Source organism: Sceloporus occidentalis, unplaced genomic scaffold (genome assembly GCF_023333645.1).
Source record: "Sceloporus occidentalis isolate IW3139 unplaced genomic scaffold, rSceOcc1.0.p SCAF_20, whole genome shotgun sequence".
Taxonomy (NCBI): Eukaryota; Metazoa; Chordata; class Lepidosauria; order Squamata; family Phrynosomatidae; genus Sceloporus; species Sceloporus occidentalis.
The window spans coordinates 4,193,331-4,215,088 of NW_028317000.1; the positions used below are offsets into that span (position 1 = coordinate 4,193,331).

Sequence of the window (21,758 nt, forward strand, 5' to 3'; positions counted from 1 at the left end):
TTTGACAGACTAACACAGCTATATCTTTGAATTAAACTTCATTAAGAGAATACAGACACATCATTAAAAGTCCAGCCCAGTCAGTTTTATGATGGCACAAAGATGTTTTAACTGGACGATGGAAGGGGAGCAAGGGACCTGGCCTCTCCAGGGAGGGAGTTCCAAAATCTGGGAACAACCAGCGACAAGTCCCCTTCTACCAAATAAGCCTGAGAAGGTGATGGAAAATAGAATGGATATGGTCCTTCAAATAACCTGGAGCCATTTACTCCCTTGTTACAACAGCCCCACTCCCTCTTAGACTCTTTCCATGCTCAATTCAAAGTGCTGGTTATCATTCGCAAAGCTCTAGAGGCTTGAGTCTAGGTTATTTGATGGCCCTACAAGACTTCTGTCTAAATTTCCAGGCGCAGTTTGTGGTGGGGAAAACAGAATTAAAGACAGGACTGCCACTCCCAAAATGGGGCTTTCCCCCCCACCTTTGAGAAAATGCTTACTTGCTGGCAAAGAAGGCCACCCAAGGGAAGCGAAGATCATGAGTGTCTACAAAGACGTTCTGGACGAAAAGGTTCGGACTACAGCTATGCTGGAAAGGCAACCGGGAAAAAAAGAAACAGAAGGCAGACGGCAATGTTTTTAAAGCGGCAAAAAACATAAGCAGCAACCAACAACATCGACAAGTCATGGCTGAGGCAATGGCTTCCTGGCACACTAAACATAACAGTTCATTGCATCTCCTTTCTGGTTCCCAATGTGAGCATCCCACTACATTCCCAATAACTCCCTCCACCATTCGTCTGGTCACCTAAATGAAGACACTTACATTGAGGTAGCGGCCCAGATTGCCTTCCAGCTTGGCGTCGATGATGTAGCAGGACTCCTCGCCGTCGTAGAACTGCCGGGTGTTCCTGCGAACCAGAGCGTTCTCCCCAGAAGCCAGATTGGTCGACTTGATGGCAATGCCGTGTGTGGACTTCAACGCGAACCCCCGGGTGGACTTAACAGCTACTTGCCTTTTCACTGGTCCTGCCAAACAGACAAGGCAGATGAGCAGATGCAGGTTTGATGGACAGCTGACTATATCTCCCTTTTCTCTCCGCATGGGACTCACGGCGGCTTGCAACCACGCAAAGGCCCAGTGTGTGTGTGCTGTGTGCCTTCAAGTTGTTCCCAACGGCCATTCTCTGAGGCTGACCCAATGGGTTTCATGGCCAAGCAGGGATTTGAACCCTGGTCTCTATAGTCACTATCCAATGCTCAAACCGCTATGCCACACTGTTTCTCAAAGGCCTGGTGCCACTAAAATACATATGCCAAACTTAATGCAAAAGTGAAAATGCAGTTGAACCAGATTACTGCTTATAATTGTAGGGAATTGGCCCCTGGCCCCACACGGTTGCCCAGCCCTATGTTGAACAGATCCAGCTAATGGTTCCCAAACTTTATCCTTCCAGATGTTTTGGACTTCAGCTCCCAGAGTTCATGACCGTTGGCCAAGCTGGCTGAGGCTTCTGGGAGCTGAAGTCCAAAACACCTGGAGGGCCGATGTTTGGGAATCACTGGGCTATATCCTGAGCTCTTGATTCGAATACGTAACAGGGGAAACCCTGGTTCAACCGTGGCTGGCAAGTTCACCTAGTCTGGAAAAGGAGTTCTTCTTCTCTTCTGCCGTTGGCTCCTCTTCCGAGCCGGAAGAAATGGTCTGGATGTCGTCACTGTCGTTGGTGTTGCCTTGCACCTGCCCCGCGGTCCCTCGCCCGTTGTCCCCGTCGCTGTCGGTGCTACTCGAAAGCATAAGTATATCCTGCAAGAAAGAAGGATAATCCATTGCGCCTTCTCTTTTACTAGCAAACAGCCCAGTGCTTTGCAAGCGGCCAGACCTCCCTGTACCTTAAAACTGGTTTCATTGGGTTCTGTAGCAAGTAGGTGAGGAACAAGGCTTTGGGGGCTGTGGCTACCAAAAAACCATTCAAGATACTCACGTCTTTAGCTCCTTGCTGAGAATCCAACTGCCTTCGGTTCTGATGCAAGGCTGTTTTGGTGAGTGGGCGCCGAACCCCTTCGGGGATTGAGGGGTTGGGGTTGTAGCCATAAACCCTGCTTGAGTTGCCCCCTCTGAGAAAACGAAAGGCAAACGGTAAACCAAGTTAGCAGTGTGGTTGTTTTCCCAGCCGCCCACACTTCACAGTTACCCATGCGCCACTCGGTCAGAAAACGGCAGCAAGCCTGAACAACTATGGAAAAACAGAAGGGAAGTTTCCAAACAAAAGAGCTGGCAGAAACCTCTCAAAACCTTTAATAACAGAATCTTGGAGTTATCAACAGCATGGGTATCTTAAACTGACTTTGTGATCTTTGCCAGATATGGTTTCTTTGCGATGAACTGGACTGCTTTCTCAGATTTAGACAAAGAAAGACACAGAGAGACCCACATTTGTAGACTCTACTGGCTAAGTTGTTCTTGCTGAGCCCAGCAGAAATGAACATATTTGAATGCTCCCTGATCAAGAAGAAAGGAATTTGAGATGTTAGGAGAGAGAAATTAGTTAGTTTCCAACTCAGAGTTAGGTCATGAGTAAGAGTTGTGTGTCAGAGTTACTGAGAATTAGAATTTAGGTGTCTTAGACCCCATACAGACAGGCCAAAATAAAGCTGCTTCAGGTCACTTTGGAGGTATGCTGTTTAAATGATGCATGCGTATTAAGAGTCCGGAAGCTGAGCCAAAGCCAAAGGACTGGAGCGTGGCTTCTGCATGGCTTCCAGACTCTTAAGACACATGCATCATTTAAACAGCATACCTCCAAAGTGACCTGAAGCAGCTTTATTTTGGCCTGTCTGTATGGAGCCTTAGATAATCTTTGATGTCATGTTCAACTTTAATATATCATTTTGGTACTGTGGACCTCTGAGAAATATTGGAAAGTTTAAGTTTAGACATATAGTTTTTGTGGTGGCAGCAGTTAACCAAAGGTGGCTGTGTCTGGTGGGTACGTAAGGCCAATAAAGTCTTGCACAAGAACCATGAGGGCATCTAGAAGGTCCCCACATTTGATGCCACAATACAATGCAATGTCAAGAACAGCAAATCCCATTTGATTCCATCTGTGGGATAAACTGGGCTTGAGTTTCTCAAACAAAGGCGGGGTTAAAAAGAGAAAGAAGACTTACTGTGTAGATTTGCTGTGATCTTCAGATTCCTACAATAAGAAAAATACACATATATCATTGAACATGACAGTCCTCCCCCCCCATTTCTGTTCCCATCCTTTCTTCACTTCTCCTGTTCCCAGCCATAAATGTGGGGACTGAACTGACAGATAACCATGTATGACACCAGCCCTGTCATTAGACATTTTGGGCCACCAGATTTAAGGTATTATGAATGAGTAGCAATATTTATTGGTACCGCAAGAGATGGGAAAAGATGACAGAGGGAAAGTATTTCTGCCCCTTCTGTCAAAATAACCTGGTTGTTTTGGGATATGACACACCTCGATTTGGAGGCCAGACGTGGGCACTGCTTGCCACTCTGCCTCAGGCAGTGAAATAGCTTGGGTCAGTTCTAGCCACCCACAACCCCCCCCCCCCCCCGTTATGGGTACAGAAGGACTGACAAGCGCAACATTCGAGAAGGGAGACTTGTTTGCATACCATCCCCTAACGTACTGCATGGTGCGGCCTTCAAGAAACCAGAGTTGCACCATTTTCCAAAATCCAGCATGACAAAGACGAGAGCTCCATGTATGCCTGGGAAATCAGGACAAGGGGAAGTGATGGACCCAGGAAGATGGGAGTTTCAGTTTGCCATCTATAAAAGGCACCAGAGTTGGGGTTACCCAAAGCCAAAACGCCTTTCCTCACAAAAAACCTTACCTCTTTCTTCTTCCCCGTCATTGCTCCCTCCAAGCCAGACGCCTCCTTCCTAGGGAAACCCAAAGTCCCAGTCTTCTCGCTTTCTGTGGGTTCAGCTTTGGCGGGTGCCCCTGTTTCTGGCAGCCGGAACGAGGGCCGGCTATCGCCGTCCTGGAACCCATCTGACATGGTGTTGGAGCTCAACCAGGATGCCACCTTATTTTTAGAGGTCTCTTCGGAGATTGGAGGTTTGCAAGGTGCCGGCTCCTCGCTGCTGACCTGCCGGGCGAGGCCTGAGTCCTTGGAGGCCGTCTCTGAGAGACCGTTCTCGCGTTGGCCCCGTGTTTGGCGTCGGGTGGCATAGCTACGCCAGACCGAACTGGTGCTGAAGTCCTCGTCTTTGCAGAAGTTATCGTCTGAACTATCCTCGTTGGATTCCTCTTGGTCTTCTGAGCCAGTGTTCTCGTCCTCGTCGTCCTTCAGATTGACCCCGCTGCTATCCGAAGAGCATTTGGCTTCACTCTCGTAGCCCTCCTTGGAGTTCTCCACGCTCTCAATGTGGTCCAGGTTGGCAAAGTACTCATCGCCCATCTCCAGGCCCTCTTTGTCAGCGAAATCGTCCGTCAGGATTTTCCCTGAAGGTTGACAAGGAGAAGAGTCATAAGGGTTGGGATTTCCCTGGGTTGAAATATGAGAGCATGATGGCTTGTAAGAACTGGCACTAAACCCTGCTTGGATATACAAAATTGCTGCAGCTCATAATAATCCCGTGCAAGGATGAGAGCAAAGTGGGTTAGGACTGGACACTGCTTCAAAATACAAAGGACACTGTGTTGGATTTGAATCTGGCTCAGAAGTATGACATCAAGTATGAAAGGGCACTGGGTTGGGATCAGACCTGGTCAGACCTAACTTTGAGCTCTGACTTCCAAATCTTGTTTTGGAGTTTGTGGGGGAACAGATAAAGCAGACACCTTACCCGCGTAGATGCAGACAAAGGAGCCCTTAGCAATGTCGTCCAAGCAGCGGATACCCCAGCCTTTGTTCTGCGTCTTGAAGAGCTGCAGCCGCACCTGGAGCCCATGCTGGACTAAGCGGTTCGTGCACATGTCGGGGTTGCATTTGCAACGCTTGTTGCACTCGTAAACCCTGTTGCGGTGGCAGAAGTGAGACAAGACAACCGTTGGGTGGGAGAAAGAAAAGGAGAAGAGACTTGTAGGCTGTCAAAACCCTAATGCCTCCTCAGGCTCAGAGAGTCTGCTTTCCTCTTATATCAGAGATGGGCAAATCTTCATTTCTTCTGGATGAGCTTCGCTGGATTTGTAGTCTTGTGGTGGCACCAGAGCTCACTAAGACAAGGCTAAATCTCTCACAAAACTACAAATCCTAGAATTATACACACATATACTGAGGTCAGCTAGTGATTTCTGCCCCCATGTTTGGCTTCAGGCAAGTAACTTAAAATATATATATATGTAACTATATACACACACACACACACACACTCTCTCTCTCTCTCTCTCTCTCTCTCACGTCTTACCCGGTTGGTAGGCATTCTTCCAACCTCTTGTTTTGGTATCCAGCATTTGGGTTGATCTGAGCCCCGGGGGTGCAGGCGGTGGCTTGGATGGTGAGCTGGTGGCAAGCACATTTGGATCTTCAAAAGAAAACACAACATGGAGTTAGGGGGAAAGACAAAGTAGGTGTCAATCAATGGCTGAACCACCAAAGCCAGGTGGCCGCCTGATCTTTGTCTCATAGGAGCATCCAAAAACCTAAATCTGGCCTGGCGGAAAAGAGGAAGGAGACCCAACCCAAAGAACATATGTCCCTTTCTCTTATACGTGCTGAAACAGAGGTGGGAATTATATGATGTTCCAGATATTCCAAAAAAGTGTCAATGTAACAGTAAATAATACTGTGAGAAACACATAAAGGACAGAAAAGAATGGAAGGTTATTGGTAATGGTTGTGTGCATGTGCCTTCAAGTCACCAGTTGATTTATGGCGACCCCATGAGTTTCATTGGGAATCCTCAAAGGTGGTTTTTCCACATCCTTCCTCTGATATAGAACCTATAACCCCTGGTATTCGATGGCAGTCTTCCATCCAAGTCCTAACCAAAGCTGACCCTGCTTAGCTTCCAAGATGAGATGGAATCTGGCACCTTTAAGGTACTTAGGCCCTCCTATCAGTAATATAATACAGTGGGTCCTTGGTATTCTCTCTTGAGGGGAGAGAAGCAGGCAAGAAACAACAGGCCTCTGCTTGCCAAGAAGAAGAGCCCTCCTCCCGACCACCATCTTGAGGGGAGAGAAGCAGAGTCATGATGTGTTATGTATTGTTAATCTGATATTGGAAACCACTTTGATCGTCCACGGAAAAGCGGTATACAAATAAAGCTGCTTATTATTATTATTATTATTATTATTGGTATCTGCTGCAGTTTGGTTCCAGCACCTGCTATGGATACCAAAATACATGGATGCTCTCGTCCCATGGTGTAATAAAATGGTGTCCCTCATATATTAGGGCAAAATCAAGGTTTGCTTTTTGGAATATTTTCAAGCCATAGATGGTTAAACTGGTGGATGCAGAATCCATGGATTTGGAAAATCAACTGTATAGATAAATATCAATAGAATACATTTTCCATCACTAAACTCCAGATTGGGTTTTGAACTATTTATCTATACGGAGTCTGTGTTTCATATTTTCATATGTGCAACTATACTGTACTGTAATGGATTGGTATTTGTATTGTGTTACCAACAGATTTCTGTTGTTCTGTGTACATCCCCCTAGTGATTCTCCACAGGAACGAACAGGCCCACATGCGCTCACTTGTTCCGGCATCCATCTTCGCAGTCGCAGCCCACCAAGAATTCCCAGCTGGTGTTGATGTAGACTCCTTTGCCGGGGATGCGCTCCTTGCTATAGGCCACTTGGGGGGGTGGGGTGTTGTCAATCTCATTGACACATGACAGTGGGACGTCCTCCTTGCCCTTGGTGATGTCCATGATGTAGTAGAAGGGCTTGTAGGGCTGGAATTTGCGGTCCACCATGACATAGGGATCCAAGCAGAACATCTCCAGGAAGAGGAAGTCACAATCCGTTTCAAAGATGTACCGCTCAATCTCGGCCATGCTCCGCAGGCAGAGGCCACAAGGGGACTTGTAGATGACGTGGAAGCCAGTCTTACGGTTGATGCGGCGGCGGGCATTCATGCGGCGGAAGTCATAGAGGAGTGGGATGAGGAGAGGGTTCTTGCTGCGGTATTGGTCGGAGCGGAAAGGGCGGACGCGGGAGAGGCAGGTGTAGCTGCAGACGTGGGGAAGGTAGAAGAGCTTCTCTATGGGGGCCCGGTAGGCAGCTTCGTTGGGCACACGGTCCATCATGCCATGGAAGGACTGAACACTTCCAGAGGGCTGGGTGCCCGAGAACCTGCCACAGAAAGAGATGGAGACAGTGAACAAGGAGAGCCCACCAACATGGGAAACCACAACTAGCAGACACAGTCGGTCCTGTGAAATACAATAAATTCTGATGCAATTTGTGAAGATGTACCAATAAATATTACCAAAAAATAGTTGAGTGATGCTTTACAATGAGGCGTACAAGTTTAGTCTCCAAATGGGATGGCGCATCACTTTCTGCAATGGTGCTACAGCAGTCCCAACTAGAGCGATTTCATTCTGACATTTTTAATTGTTTAAGGCATTTCCTTTCTGGCTGGCAACCCATCACCCGAAAAGAGAGCCAAGCGGACCTTCTCTCGACATTCCTATTGTGGCTGTTTAGAGTGGCCCCAAAACTCACCGGAACTGCTGGGTCAGCCCTGTCCTTCCAGTGAGAGGCGTTTCGGTCACACCTGGGGAAGGCGGCGAGGATGGCCCCGATCCCACCGAGCCGGGACGCAAGAAGGAAGTGCTCTTCTTAGCTACTTGTTGTTTCTTGGCCTGAGCCAGCTGGCTCTCAGGGCTACTGTGGGAAAAGGAAGAAAGAAACTGGTTACTGAGCTTGCAAGGGACAAAGATGTTGAAGCAAAGGGATTGGAGGGTATGAAAGGATTGCTCTAATATGGGAGTAGAGGATGTAAAACAAGCTATAACAACTCTGGCAGTACACACCCCTCTGCGGTTGGAGGTCTGTCTAGTGCAACACTATCCCCTAATGACTTACTCCACTTCCACAAACTGGGGAGAACCCGACTGGGAGGCCATAGGGAGCATTTGGGGCTGCTCCACAGGTTTGAACTGCTGTGGACTGGCCACCGTTAAGTCATGGGTGTACTGGACCACGGGTCCTTTGCTCCGCACAGCCCCTGGCAGGAGACAAAGAGAGGAAGTTACGATAGTACATGAACTGGAAAGATACATATAGAGTTTCCACTCAGCCAAAAAGCTTGTCCTGGGTCTCTCTCCCGCTCTTCCATTCTCTACTTCCTCCTGACCCAACAGCAACTATTTTGGGATCAGGCACCAATATGGATGTCTAAAGCTTACCAACATTGGGACGAGTCCTCATTTGCCCTCCTTGCTTTTTTTCCAGAGTGGATGCGGTGGAGGTTTTCATGCTGAACATGGGCTCCAGGCGGGTGGAGCCCCGGTAGATCCACTCACAGCGTTTGTCATCCTGTCCAGTAGAGAGAAAGATAATACCATAGCTAATGAGTAGAACAAGGGGTAACCGTCATGTATAAAAGGGATAGGCTTGCCCATGTTGGACTGCCTGGTGCTGTACTCCCTCCTCTTTTATAGGAGGCACACAAGCACACTCTCTAGAAATCCACCTTGACACGCCAGGCATCCAGCGCAACCAAGCGCACGTCATGGGGAAGACGTGGATCGGGCGGATGAACAGATCCAAGCGTGTCAAAAGGGACCGTGCGTATTTCGTCCCACGGGGAATCCCAAACTAGGAGAAGAGACGAGAAATACCTGAGCCGCTCCTACCAGGAAGAGGATCTTGACCAAGCTTCCGTCCACTTCCTCCACGCGAGACTTCCACCAGGTCCCTTCCCACTCAGTTTTGATCTGCTGACCGCTCTTCAGCAAGACCATCGGGCGGTTGGGGTAGGCCGTGATGTACTCCTCGATAAAATCCCGACATGAGATGTCTTCGATGTCCTCCCAGGATTTCTTTACTGATAAGAAAGTGTACCAATTATTCTCAAAGACTAAAAAAAAATTGCATAACTCTTCAGCCTGTTTTTACTGTATGCCTTCAAGTTCTTTCCGATTTACAGTAACCATAAGGCAAATCTCTCATGGGGTTTTCTGAGGTTAAAAGTGTGACTTGCCCACAGTCACCTGGAGTAGGTTTCCATGGCTAAGCAGGATTGAAACCATGGTCTCCAGAATCATAGTCTTTCAGCAAACAATTTTTTTTAACCTCTGAGGGTAACCTCCGAACTTGGTAGAAATGCCCCACAACCCCTACAGACCATTATGTATGGGCATTCTGGAGCAAACAAAAAATTACTAAGAAAACACTGAGTCCTTGGTATAGACAATATTTAGCTAGAGAGGCTAAGGGGTCTGACTTGGCTAAAGGAACCTTCTTCTCTTGGTCAGAGCTAAACAGGAAGTGGCTAACTATAAATTCCCAACCCGATCCATGCAACACCATAATGACACAGGAAGGAATAACCCAAGGGACACTCACAGGGTCTGCAGATCAGGTAGAGCTCAGGCTGGATCACGTAGGAGGCATAGCCATCATCAAAGAAGATGAGAAACCTGGGCAGGATAAAGAAAGCAAGGGTGAAACCCAGTTGGCATCCTCCAAAACATCGGAACATGGTCTGCGTGTGGCCCATAAAAGGGTTTCAGGATTCCCCAACTACCTTTTATGCAGCTAACTATACAGAAGAAGTCAACTTAGGCCCCATACAGACGGGCCAAAATAAAGCTGCTTCGGGTCACTTTGGAGGTATGCTGTTTAAATGTTGCATGCATCCTAAGAGTCTGGAAGCCATGCCAAAGTCACAATCCAATCCTAAAGACTAGAGCGCAGCTTTGGCGCAGCTTCCGGAATCTTAGGATGCATGCATCATTTAAACAGCATACCTTCAAAGTGACCTGAAGCAGCTTTATTTTGGCAGTCTGTATGGGGCCTTAGTCTTCTTCTGAAAGCTTTCTAAGAAAAGGAAATCACCTTTTGAATAGGTTACAAGGTTGTTGTTTTTTAAATCCTCCATTTTAAGTGGCTGTCTTGACATTGCTGGTTTGTTTTTGGGGGCTTTTTTGGTAGTCTGTGACTGGAACAACGTTAAATAATAATAAGTTTTATTTATAAACCGCTATTCCATGTTGATCATAGCGGTATACAGATAAAAATTGCAATATCAAATACAAAATACAGGATAAAAGTTGCAATACATAAATAAAACGTCAATAAAAACATTTCAGAATACAGATTAAAACCATACACCAAACGTTGGTATTATATAACAATAATCCCCTCTCTTAAAAAAGAATCCCTTTTCTTAAACAGAAATATCTTGCTTATTTTATTCAGCATAGATAATATTGATCTCTCTTTGGTATGGGAATGGTAAATAAAGATACGCCAACCTGATATAGTCTCTATGAGTTTATTGTTATTTGCAGGAAAGGAATTGGGAGGGGGGAGTTGTGTGTTTCAAGATGTGCAGCAGTTTCTCTCCTGACCTCATCTTGTTCTTGACATTTGGCGTCTCTGCTACGATGCCAGCATACAACCAGACTTGGTTCCCGTCCTTGTACTTGGCCACCACTCGGCTCCCGACGTGAAGCTTATCGATCGGCGGGTGGGAGTCGTACGCGATGTGGTTTCCCGAAAGCAAACTTTTCCCTTTGTTGTCAAACTTCACTTTGTACTTCTTCCCAGGACCTAGAAACGGAGGAGTGGCCAGGAGAAAGGGTTACAAGTCAGTCATAACCTTCTCTAGCTGCCCTCCTTGGAAAATGTGGGGCAGAAGAGAGAGGCCCTATTCAGTGGTGGCATCCTCATTTCATGGCATGCCCTCCCTCCAGAAGGGCTACAAGGCAACATTTTTCATTGAACAAAGCAGGAGACTACAAGGGACCTTTTCAATGGTGACACACCCCAGTGTGGAAAAACCCTCCTCCAAAATGGTTGCCGTCCTTCACAATCTCCTCTACGTGTCAAATGAGGTGAGTGGCTACAACAGAAGTGTTCTGCAACTGTTTTTTTGTGCATTCCCATTCCTAATGTCTGATTTATGTCCATTTACGCTCTGGGGAAGATTGCGCTGTTTGTCCAACGCAAAGCGATGAAGCGCATCATTGCGTCTATGTCTTTACACGTATCCCACTGTTTGTTTGTTTGTCTGTTTTAGTTTCTTCAGCTGAAATGTTTGTAGCCCAAAGGCTGGTTTCAGTACACACTCATCAAGAGATGCAAAGAGGACCCACCTGTTGCCTTTACAAAACAGCGCATGGAAAAACCTAGCACACTCACCCACAGTCTGGATGGCTATCAGGGTGCCCTTGTGCCATGTCTTGGTCCGCTTCTTGCCCAGCACACGGTCCCCCACTGACAGGTCGCCATCTTGCATCAGTTCACAGCCGGGAACTGAAATGGGAAGGGAAATAGTGAGGCCTAAAGGAGTTGTTCCTCCAAAGAGGCTATCTCACACTACAGCAACAGTGGGAAACCGTGGAAGGCTAAATGGGCACATTAGACCCCTGGGGACTATGAAGGGATGGAGCACATGCTGCAATGGTGTTTTGGGGCCTTCCTAAGCCATTACTCTAACCCTAAATTTAATGCACAAACTGAGGCCAACCTACTTCTCTGAGGATCTAGGCTGCCTGACTTCTTGTTGACCGCATCCATGAACTTCTGGACATCCTGAGCCGACTTCCTCATGGCCGCCATGGCCTCTCGAAGCTGCAGAGAGACGCAGTGACATTACTTAGCAGCTCTAAAAAGATATATGCATTTTGCGGGGTGAGGAAATTTTAACAAAGCCAGGATGCGAACCCGGCGCTCTGAGCATCAAGCTCACAATGGCTTTGTGAGGCTTCATCAGAGGCTTCGACCAACGTGGTCACAATTCCTACCATCAGCCATAACTGGGATGAATTGAAACAAAGAAAGACGTATTGAAATGGCCAAATTAAATGTGTTAATTCCCAATTCTCCACCTCTCCCTGCTTCCCATCTCCACAAACTCACCAGAGACTGATCCTTTGCAGCCTTGCTACTTGTGTCACCTACAATTAAAGAAACAAAACAAAACGCAAACATTAGGGGTAAACATGATATATGTACCCTTATGTTACATGTTTAATTGTATTTTAAGGGGGGTGGGATACTGGGATGGGACTGTATTGTTTCAATGCGTAAGCCGCCCCGGTTGTGTTGCACAGAGAGGTGGGATATAAATATTGCTGTTGTTCTTTTGAGGCCAGACATGCAACACTGGGCTAGAACGAACTATGGCTCCACAACAGTGAGGCACCTGACCCGAATCGATGCTCATGACGTCGTCGTCGTCGGGGATCTCTATGACTTCCATGGGTCTGGAAGAGGGGTCATCCTCCTCCGAGTCGGTCTCCCGATACTCCAGCCCCATGTTGGCATATACCTCTTTCACCAACACTTCGCATTTATCCACAGCCCTGGGAATAACAAGCAAGAGGTGCAAAGATCAAGTACATTTCTGAGAACACTAGAACCTATTCCTGTGTTAGTGTGGATGGCACAAAATGTTCAGAAACACACCCTACATCCAGAGCAAGGGTTGTTCTTGGATCACAACTCCCAGTAGCCAAGGAATGATAGGCATGGCTGCCCAAAATATGAAAGGTTTCACAGGTCCTCAGTTCCTGAACAGCAGCCTCAAATTAGTAAATAATGCTAAGGCAACGCTTTAACATTGCAAACCACCTTCAGAGCTGTTATTTGGGGGGGGGGGGGGGGGGAGGTAGGAATGAAACACATTCAACCCAGATCCTTGCTTAGAATCGGAGTTGGAAGAGACCCCAAGAAGGGCCATCCAATCCATCCCCATTCTGCCATGCAGGAACTCTCAATCAAAGCGTCTCCATTGACAGATGGCCCTCCAGCCTCTGCTTAAGGACCTCCAAAGAAGGAGACCCCAACACTCCCCAAGGCAATGTCTTCCACTGTCGACCAGCCCTTACTCTCAGGAAGTTCTTCCTAAGATCGAACTGGAATCTCTTTTCCTGGAGCTTGCATGCATTGCTCTACCTCCTATTCTCTGGAGCAGCAGAAAAGAAGCTTGCTCCCTCCTCAATGTGACATTTGACTGAGATTTCCTGCATGGCAGAATGGGACTGGACTGGATGGCCCTTGTGGTCTCTTCCAACTCTATTATTCCATGATCCCTTCAAGTATTTAAACAGGGCTATTATCATATCACCTCTTAACCTTCTCTTCTCCAGGCTAAACATCCCCAGCTCCCTCAGTCATTCCTCCTAGGGCTTGATGGTTTCCAGACCCTTGGCCATTTTAGTCGCCCTCCTTTGCAGAGGTGGCTCCAGCGTCTCCACTTACTTGACCGCGTTGTCCAGGACCTGGTCCACGTAAGCCACCTCCGCCTCCTTCTGCTTCACAACCTCCTCCAGGCGCGCCAGCTCCTCCTTGCGCTGCTTGATGCCCTCCGACTTTTCCATCTCCTCGTCGATCAGCTGCTTCAGGTCCTCCAGGGAGATGCCCAGCTCCTCCATCACTATGCGCTCCAGCTCCTCCGTGTCCTGCTGGGGCTCTGCCATGGCGGCAGGCGCTGGGAGCATCCGGAAGGGAGAGATAGATAGTCTAGGTACATTTTCCAGGATACCCAAATCCTGACACACACACACACACACATTCCTCTCTATGTGTGTGTATGTGTGTGTGTATATATATATATATATATATATATATACACACACACACATATATAAAAAGTATGTGTACATTTTCCAATATACCTAAACCCACATATATATATATATATATATATATACACACACACACACACACTTCCCCAGATACCTAAATCTTGACACACACATATAATTTCTCTCTCCCTCCCTCCCTCTCTCTCTCTCTCTCTCTCTCTATATATATATATATATATACACACATCTAAAAAATAAGTGTACATTTTCCAAGATACCTAAATCCTGATATATATATATATATATATATATATATATGTAGTATGTATACATTTTCCAGGATACCTAAATCCTGACACACACATTTATATATAGAGAGAGAGTGAGAAAGAAAAAGAGAGAGAGAGAGCATATTTCTATATTCTATACAAAAGGGAGAAGGGGGTGTCATTGGCCGAAGCAGCCTGAAAGCGTGGGGTTTGGAAAGAGGGTGAACCAGGACCAATGGGGCCGTGTCTCCCTCCCTTCCCTCCAGCCTCCCCCCAAATTCCTCCCCTTTCCCCCCCTTTCAAACCCAAGCTGCGATGGCTGCAGCCTCCCTCCATTCCTGCCTGCAAAACATAAAGGCAAATGATCCCCCTTTATCCCCATCCAGGACCATTGTGTCCCCCCCAAAATGCTCCTCCTCCTTTCCCCCTTTTTGGGGGAAGGACCCCCCAAATCCTCCCCCATATATATATTTATATATATTTATATATATATATATAAACTCACCTCTTCCCCTCAAAAAACAAAAGCAAGGGGCGGAATGAATTTGACTGGAACCAATTCAGATTAAAAAAAGACGAGAGGGGGCCTTTTAGAAAGGACCGGAAACCCACTTAACGTGCTTCCGGTGGGAGAGGTCTATAGGACGCCTCAAAGCCAACGCGCATGCGCCGCGAGAGAGCTGCTTGAGCGGATTCTATGAAAACCACTGCGCATGCGTCAAGGCTAGGTGCATTCACAAACTCTTTTGTGCGCAAGGGCCGCGAGAGGAGTCGGTGACAGCGGCTGTATAAGAATCGTTCCATGTCCATTTACTGCGCATGCGTCCTGGTTAGGGTTCCCCCCACAAATTCCTTTGTGCGCATGCGCTGCGCGAGGATTCAGAGGCAGCTGCTATATGGACTCACTACATGTCCATTTACTGCGCGTGCGTCGAAACTAGGCTTTCACAAACTTTTTGTGCGCATGCGCCACTTGGCAGCAGCTACTCTGAAGAGGAACATCCCTTCTGTGTCCGTTTACTACGCATGCGTCGGGAGGTCCCACCTTTAAGAGAGGATTTGCACGCATGCGCAGAGTGGCATTTGTACTGGAGCCAGAGGAGGCCGAAGTGCGCATGCGCAAGGCTCTAGCCATCAATTCCTAAAGTGATAGATGCTACATTGTTAACAAAATTAAGATTTAATTAATTAATTAAGTGTCTTTTTTTAAGTACCCCATTTTGAGCAGACCTTCCCCTTCTGTCTATATATAAATAAATACCAAATAGAATAAGGCACAGAAAGCTATGTGACAGAAGACTTTAATGCGCAAGCAAACACCATGACAACAATGGTTCGACTCTATGCGCACATAAACACCATGATAACCATGGTTCAACTCTATGCACACATAAACACCATGATAATGGTTCGACTATGCGCACATAAACACCATGATAATGGTTCGACTCTATGTGCACATAAACACCATGATAACTATGGTTCGACTCTGCGCACATAAACACCATGATAATGGTTCGACTCTATGCACACATAAACGCCATGACAATGGTTCAACTATGCACACATAAACACCATGATAACCGTGGTTCAACTCTATGCACACATAAACACCATGATAATGGTTCGACTCTATGTGCACATAAACAAGCACATAAACACCATGATAACCATGGTTCAACTCTATGCGCACATAAACACCATGATAATGGTTCGACTCTATGCGTACATAAACACCATGACAACCATGGTTCGACTCTATGCGCACATAAACACCATGATAATGGTTCGACTCTATGCACACATAAACACCATGCTGACAATGGTTCAACTCCTGTTTCTTCCCACTGCCTTTTGCCCTGATCTTCCCAAACGGTTGTTGCGTAAGGAGGACATCTGGAGGACGGTTCAGTCTAATTGCTCCTCTTCCCAGGTGGAGGTGGGGATGGCGGTGTAGGGGTCCACGATCAGCTTTGCGCAGCGCACCATCATGAGCATCAGGAAGAAGCACATCAGGGAGACGAAGGCGATGCAGATGCCTTTGTCCACGTCCATGAAAGCCTCTGGAGTGGGGCTCTCCATGGCTCCGGTGATGGGATGGTGGTCCTCTTAACCAGCGGAGGACGTTGCCATCATCTGTGTGGAGAGAAACATGGGAATGGGGAGGTCTTGGAACCAAACCTTGGTGGATACCCAGGGTCTACTGTATTTTTACAATGTTCAAAAGGACTCTGGGGTCTCTGGACCAATGGAGGACCTCATAGATGCCCTTACTGTCCCCATCCTTGCAATCAAAAGTGCAGAGGTGAGAGCCTAGTGGTTGGAGCACTGGGCTAGACTCTGGGGACCAGGGTTCGAATCCCAACTCGGCCATGGAAACCGTCTGGGCGACCTTAGGGCGAGTAGTCACGCTTTCTAAGCCTCAGAGGATGGCAATGGCAAACCCCCTTCTGAACAAACCTTGCCGTAAAAAAACCTCAAATAGTGATAAACGGGAACAGCTTAGTCGAAACTGTGAGCGCCAGAAAGAAGCATGGATTCCCCTCTACTCTCTCATCCATCCAGCATTTAATATGAACACAACAAATAGTGCAAATCTACAGCGGCTATATAAAGCATAATAATAATAGTAATAATAATAGTTATGCCTGCTAGAATTTTCTAAGTCGTTTGGCATCGTTTCCCTTTGCATCATCCTTTACATCCTTTGTCACGTGCCCCTAAAAAGTTTTACCCTCGACGTATCCACAGCTTGTTATCAAAATCCACAATTTTGGCCCCAAAACATGCCCTCAACTTATATGTGAGGGCGAGTAAACATAGTATTTCATTCATGCAGCCAAAGAGGCTTAGGAGCGGAGGAAAAGAAGAAGGAGAGAAGAGTAATTTGCCATCCAGTTGCCCAGGCTTGGCCCTTACCCGAGGTCTGGAATCCGATGACGCCAAGCCATTCCTTGTATGCCGGACAGGATCTGCCAATGTTTCGCCCGCGCCTCGGTGCCAAAATGGGTCTTCGCCACTAACGATGCTCTTCTGTCACCGAAGGTATCCTCATGAATACTTCACAAGCCCCAGGCACATCGCGTTTCACTCACTCAAGGTAATGAGAGTGACACGGCGATACCTGATGGCAGGTAATATGGCATCTCTCCAGTCACCTAGAAGAGATTTCCATGTCTTCTCAAGGTGCGCGGTTTATAGATACGGTGTTCTCCCCACATTCGCCAGGGTTAGGGGTTAAGGACCCCCGTGAATTTGGAAAAAACACTCCAGGTCCTCCGGTGCAAGTCTGTGGTCAATATCCACCAGATGTCGATCATAGGATCATTGGAGAATATTTGCCCATAGGGAATCAATGGGGAATATTTGCCCATAGGAAATCATTGGGGAATAGTGGCCCATAGGGAATTATTGGGGAAGACTTGCCCATAGAGGATCATTGGGGACGATTTGCCCATAGGGAATCATTGGGGACAATTTGCCCATAGAGGATCATTGAGGAATACTTGCCCATAGGGAATCATTGGGGACGATTTGCCCATAGGGAATCATTGGGGAAAATTTGCCCATAGGGAATCATTGGGGAAGATTTGCCCATAGGGAATCATTGGGGAAGATTTGCCCATAGGGAATCATTGGGGACGATTTGCCCATAGGGAATCATTGGGGAAGATTTGCCCATAGGGAATCATTGGGGAAGATTTGCCCATAGGGAATCATTGGGGACGATTTGCCCATAGGGAATCATTGGGGAAGATTTGCCCATAGGGAATCATTGGGGAAGATTTGCCCATAGGGAATCATTGGGGAAGATTTGCCCATAGGGAATCATTGGGGACGATTTGCCCATAGGGAATCATTGGGGAAGATTTGCCCATAGGGAATCATTGGGGAAGATTTGCCCACAGGGAATCATTGGGGAAGATTTGCCCATAGGGAATCATTGGGGAAGATTTGCCCATAGGGAATCATTGGGGAAGATTTGCCCATAGGGAATCATTGGGGACGATTTGCCCATAGGGAATCATTGGGGAAGATTTGCCCATAGGGAATCATTGGGGAAGATTTGCCCATAGGGAATCATTGGGGACGATTTGCCCATAGGGAATCATTGGGGAAGATTTGCCCACAGGGAATCATTGGGGAAGATTTGCCCACAGGGAATCATTGGGGAAGATTTGCCCATAGGGAATCATTGGGGAAGATTTGCCCATAGGGAATCATTGGGGAAGATTTGCCCATAGGGAATCATTGGGGACGATTTGCCCATAGGGAATCATTGGGGAAGATTTGCCCATAGGGAATCATTGGGGAAGATTTGCCCACAGGGAATCATTGGGGAAGATTTGCCCACAGGGAATCATTGGGGAAGATTTGCCCACAGGGAATCATTGGGGAAGATTTGCCCATAGGGAATCATTGGGGAAGATTTGCCCATAGGGAATCATTGGGGAAGATTTGCCCATAGGGAATCATTGGGGACGATTTGCCCATAGGGAATCATTGGGGACGATTTGCCCATAGGGAATCATTGGGGAAGATTTGCCCATAGGGAATCATTGGGGAAGATTTGCCCATAGGGAATCATTGGGGACGATTTGCCCATAGGGAATCATTGGGGAAGATTTGCCCACAGGGAATCATTGGGGAAGATTTGCCCACAGGGAATCATTGGGGAAGATTTGCCCATAGGGAATCATTGGGGAAGATTTGCTCACAGGGAATCATTGGGGAAGATTTGCCCATAGGGAATCATTGGGGAAGATTTGCCCATAGGGAATCATTGGGGACGATTTGCCCATAGGGAATCATTGGGGAAGATTTGCCCATAGGGAATCATTGGGGAAGATTTGCCCATAGGGAATCATTGGGGAAGATTTGCCCATAGGGAATCATTGGGGAAGATTTGCCCACAGGGAATCATTGGGGAAGATTTGCCCATAGGGAATCATTGGGGAAGATTTGCCCACAGGGAATCATTGGGGAAGATTTGCTCATAGGGAATCATTGCTAGCTCTCACCATTGAGTCCAACTGCCTGCGGCTTCCAGGGCCAGGCACTTTAAGAAGGGCATCTGATTTGTTTGAAAAACCCCTTCAGCTGCATTAAAGCAAATGGAGGATCTTGCCCAGCTGTGACTTGAATTCAGAACCGCTTTCAATCCTCCATTTAATTTGGCAACCGTGCTGCAAAAAAGAGGACTCAGTGGGACCTCAAAGGAGGTTTAGCCAAAGCTTACACAGCATAGGCCCAAAGCCCACTGCAAAAATAATCGATCCGTAAGGTAACCTGGGAAATAATAATAATGATGATGATAATAATAATAATAATAATATGTCACACCCATTGCCCCCACTTTGACTGCCATGGCTCCCTTCTGTGGAAAGCTGGGATGTGTAGTTTGGTGAGAGCCCTGGTCTATGGTCCAGAGAAGTGGACCGGCTTGAGTGCCCTGTTTCCAATGGATGGCAATCCGCCTTAGAGAGGCAGCGTGGAGCAGTGGTTTGGAGGTCGGGTGATGACTCTGGAGCTCAGGGTTCAAATCCCGGCTCAGCCATGAAACCCTTTGGGGGACCCGGGGCAAGAAGTCACACTCTCTCAACCTCAGAGGAGGGCAGGGAATCTGTCCAGGAAAGTCCCAGTTGGAAGAGACCCCAAGAAGGGCCCTGATCCATCCCAGCCCCATTCTGCCATGCAGGAACTCTCAGCCAAAGCATCCCCATTGAAGGATGACCAGCTAACCTCTGTTCCATTTATCTTTTATTTCTTTACAAATTGTTTTTCATTTACATATAGTTCTATTTAATAATTTTACAGTCATTTAAAACTTAGCCTTTTTGAGAAGGGGCCAAGAGCAAGAAAAGAGGTGCTTTCCCCCAGTGATGTATACATAAGGATGCATAGGACCCAGGTATTATAAAGGGCCCCCCAAAGCCCACCTGGTCCAAAGCCCTTCTGACTTGTGGGGATACATAGTACCCCAGTCCTCTATTCTGAGCAGGGATTTCAAAATGTCCTCCATCTTGACCTCTGGTCACTCTGTCTCAGCCTGAAGAGGATGGCAATGCACAAGTCTTCCTTTTCCACCACCTGTCCTCCATTTCACCCTTCCATCCCAGCATGGCAGAGGTGCCCTGGAGTGGTTGGGCCTTTGGGTTTCCTGCCATTTCTAGGAGACTGGCACCAGGGGAAAGGAGTTGTCACATTGCTGTTAGACACCTGTCTGTTGGGAAAGCCCTGCCCCTTTAATGGTCCAAACTAGGGTCTCTTGTTCATTCAAATCCCAAAGGTATATAAACACATGTGTGGAGAATCAAATCTGTGGCCAACATGGCAGCAAGGAGAGTCCACAGGCTGGAGTCCTGGACAACCAGCGAAGTAGACCTCTTTTTGGATAACATCGCTGAGCAACCAAGGACTGCCATTTGGCCGGAGACAAGTGCCGGACCACCGCCTGACCCCCCATCTCTGGCGCTGGTGGCCAAAGCGCAAGCAGAGGGTATGTATGCCACTGCCTTACTGGAGTGTCCTGTTGTAATGCCACACTATTTATGTGGGTGTGTATGTATATATAAAAGGGTGTGCATGCGTGTGTATGCACCTAGGTAATAAAGCCTGTAGTCCTGTGTGTGTGTTGGAATGCATGCACCTAATGTGCAGCAAGTGTTTCACATCCTATGTGATAGACATGTTTGTTTGCACATCTTTCTATCCATTTATCTATTGTTCTACCTGCCTATACATATGTGTGTGTGTGTGCGTATGTGTATACGTGTGGGGATATATGAATGTGCATACAATGGAGGCACTGTATCTACCTATCTACCTACCTACCTATCTGTCTGTCTGTCTTTATTGTAGTTACCACACCTGTATGTGTGTTCCCATGTGTATGTGCTGGTATGGTCCACTGCACTTGTTTACACCTAGCCACGTGGAGATGTACATATAGTATGCCTATGGGTGGGATTACATGAGATACAGATAAATCACATAATAAAATAGACAAAAAACACAGTTGCTATGTATGCGCATGTATGCCTGTGTGTTGGGGTTCAAGAAACCCAGGGACAATGGCTGCATCTCGGGGTGCCCCACCTCCGGTCACAAGTTAGTGCGCCAAACGCTAGCACAGTACACACGATATCTATATGAGTTTCAAGATGTATGAAAATATACGTACCTAACATGGAGATATATGAAACCCACATACGTAACATATAAATTTACAGGATTAGACATACACACACGCATGGGGCAGCAGACATCGAGCAAATTTATGTGGGCTTCTATGCATATGTATGCATGTGTGCATATATGTATACCCACGTTAACACGTAAGCACACCATCACACATGCACACACACATATGGACACGCACATATTTTCTTGTGCAGCTTCTTGCACATGTAAGGGTCTTCTTACACACCGCTGGCAGCAAGTGCTCATGAGCATGTCATGTATGTTAATATTTGGTCCCTTTTTTCACAGTTGCCAAGCGCATGGGGAGCCTGGAGAGGGACTTCGACAGCCTGCAAGCAAGCCACTGCGCCACATGAACATGATTACTACGTTTCCTATAGGTAGCAGGTTGTGAGAACACCACAAGAAGAGATGTTCGAGCACCTGTCAAGGATGTTCAGGGAAGGAGCCCGGGGAGACGCCTGTAAGTAGACAGCATTCAAATCCTTATTGCTTTTTGCAAATGGTGAAAGCCCCACAAGCCTAACCACACTTATTATGCGTGCACAGGGAGACACATATCTCAAACATAAACATG

The 21,758-nt window shown here is 47.1% G+C and overlaps 1 protein-coding gene and 1 pseudogene across 4 annotated transcripts in view; both read right to left on the bottom strand.

Annotated features, from left to right (window-relative positions):
* SETDB1 (SET domain bifurcated histone lysine methyltransferase 1) overlaps nucleotides 1–21,758 on the bottom strand; it is a 65,532-nt gene that overhangs the window by 649 nt on the left and 43,125 nt on the right. The window contains exons 1-21 of one of the 3 annotated variants that reach the window (XM_089483233.1): nucleotides 14,484–14,609; nucleotides 13,384–13,612; nucleotides 12,331–12,485; nucleotides 12,040–12,077; nucleotides 11,652–11,751; nucleotides 11,320–11,433; nucleotides 10,527–10,728; nucleotides 9,520–9,593; nucleotides 8,808–8,998; nucleotides 8,358–8,487; nucleotides 8,035–8,176; nucleotides 7,672–7,836; nucleotides 6,697–7,296; nucleotides 5,393–5,509; nucleotides 4,832–5,001; nucleotides 3,874–4,487; nucleotides 3,169–3,197; nucleotides 1,983–2,115; nucleotides 1,636–1,804; nucleotides 824–1,026; nucleotides 498–586 (exon numbers count right to left, since the gene is read on the bottom strand). In XM_089483233.1, coding sequence (XP_089339359.1) covers nucleotides 498–586; nucleotides 824–1,026; nucleotides 1,636–1,804; nucleotides 1,983–2,115; nucleotides 3,169–3,197; nucleotides 3,874–4,487; nucleotides 4,832–5,001; nucleotides 5,393–5,509; nucleotides 6,697–7,296; nucleotides 7,672–7,836; nucleotides 8,035–8,176; nucleotides 8,358–8,487; nucleotides 8,808–8,998; nucleotides 9,520–9,593; nucleotides 10,527–10,728; nucleotides 11,320–11,433; nucleotides 11,652–11,751; nucleotides 12,040–12,077; nucleotides 12,331–12,485; nucleotides 13,384–13,601 — 3,653 coding nt within the window. In that variant the 5' untranslated portion in view covers nucleotides 13,602–13,612; nucleotides 14,484–14,609. Of the gene's footprint in view, nucleotides 1–497; nucleotides 587–823; nucleotides 1,027–1,635; nucleotides 1,805–1,982; nucleotides 2,116–3,168; nucleotides 3,198–3,873; nucleotides 4,488–4,831; nucleotides 5,002–5,392; nucleotides 5,510–6,696; nucleotides 7,297–7,671; nucleotides 7,837–8,034; nucleotides 8,177–8,357; nucleotides 8,488–8,792; nucleotides 8,999–9,519; nucleotides 9,594–10,526; nucleotides 10,729–11,319; nucleotides 11,434–11,651; nucleotides 11,752–12,039; nucleotides 12,078–12,330; nucleotides 12,486–13,383; nucleotides 13,613–14,483; nucleotides 14,610–21,758 lie in introns of those variants that run through there. The other 2 variants (XM_089483231.1, XM_089483232.1) reach the window with 2 other exon arrangements.
* LOC149301801 (cortexin domain-containing 1 protein pseudogene) lies at nucleotides 15,636–17,121 on the bottom strand (annotated as a pseudogene). The gene is made up of 2 exons (XR_016272166.1): nucleotides 16,898–17,121; nucleotides 15,636–16,114 (listed from the first exon to the last, which is right to left on the bottom strand). The product of XR_016272166.1 is annotated as a cortexin domain-containing 1 protein pseudogene (transcript).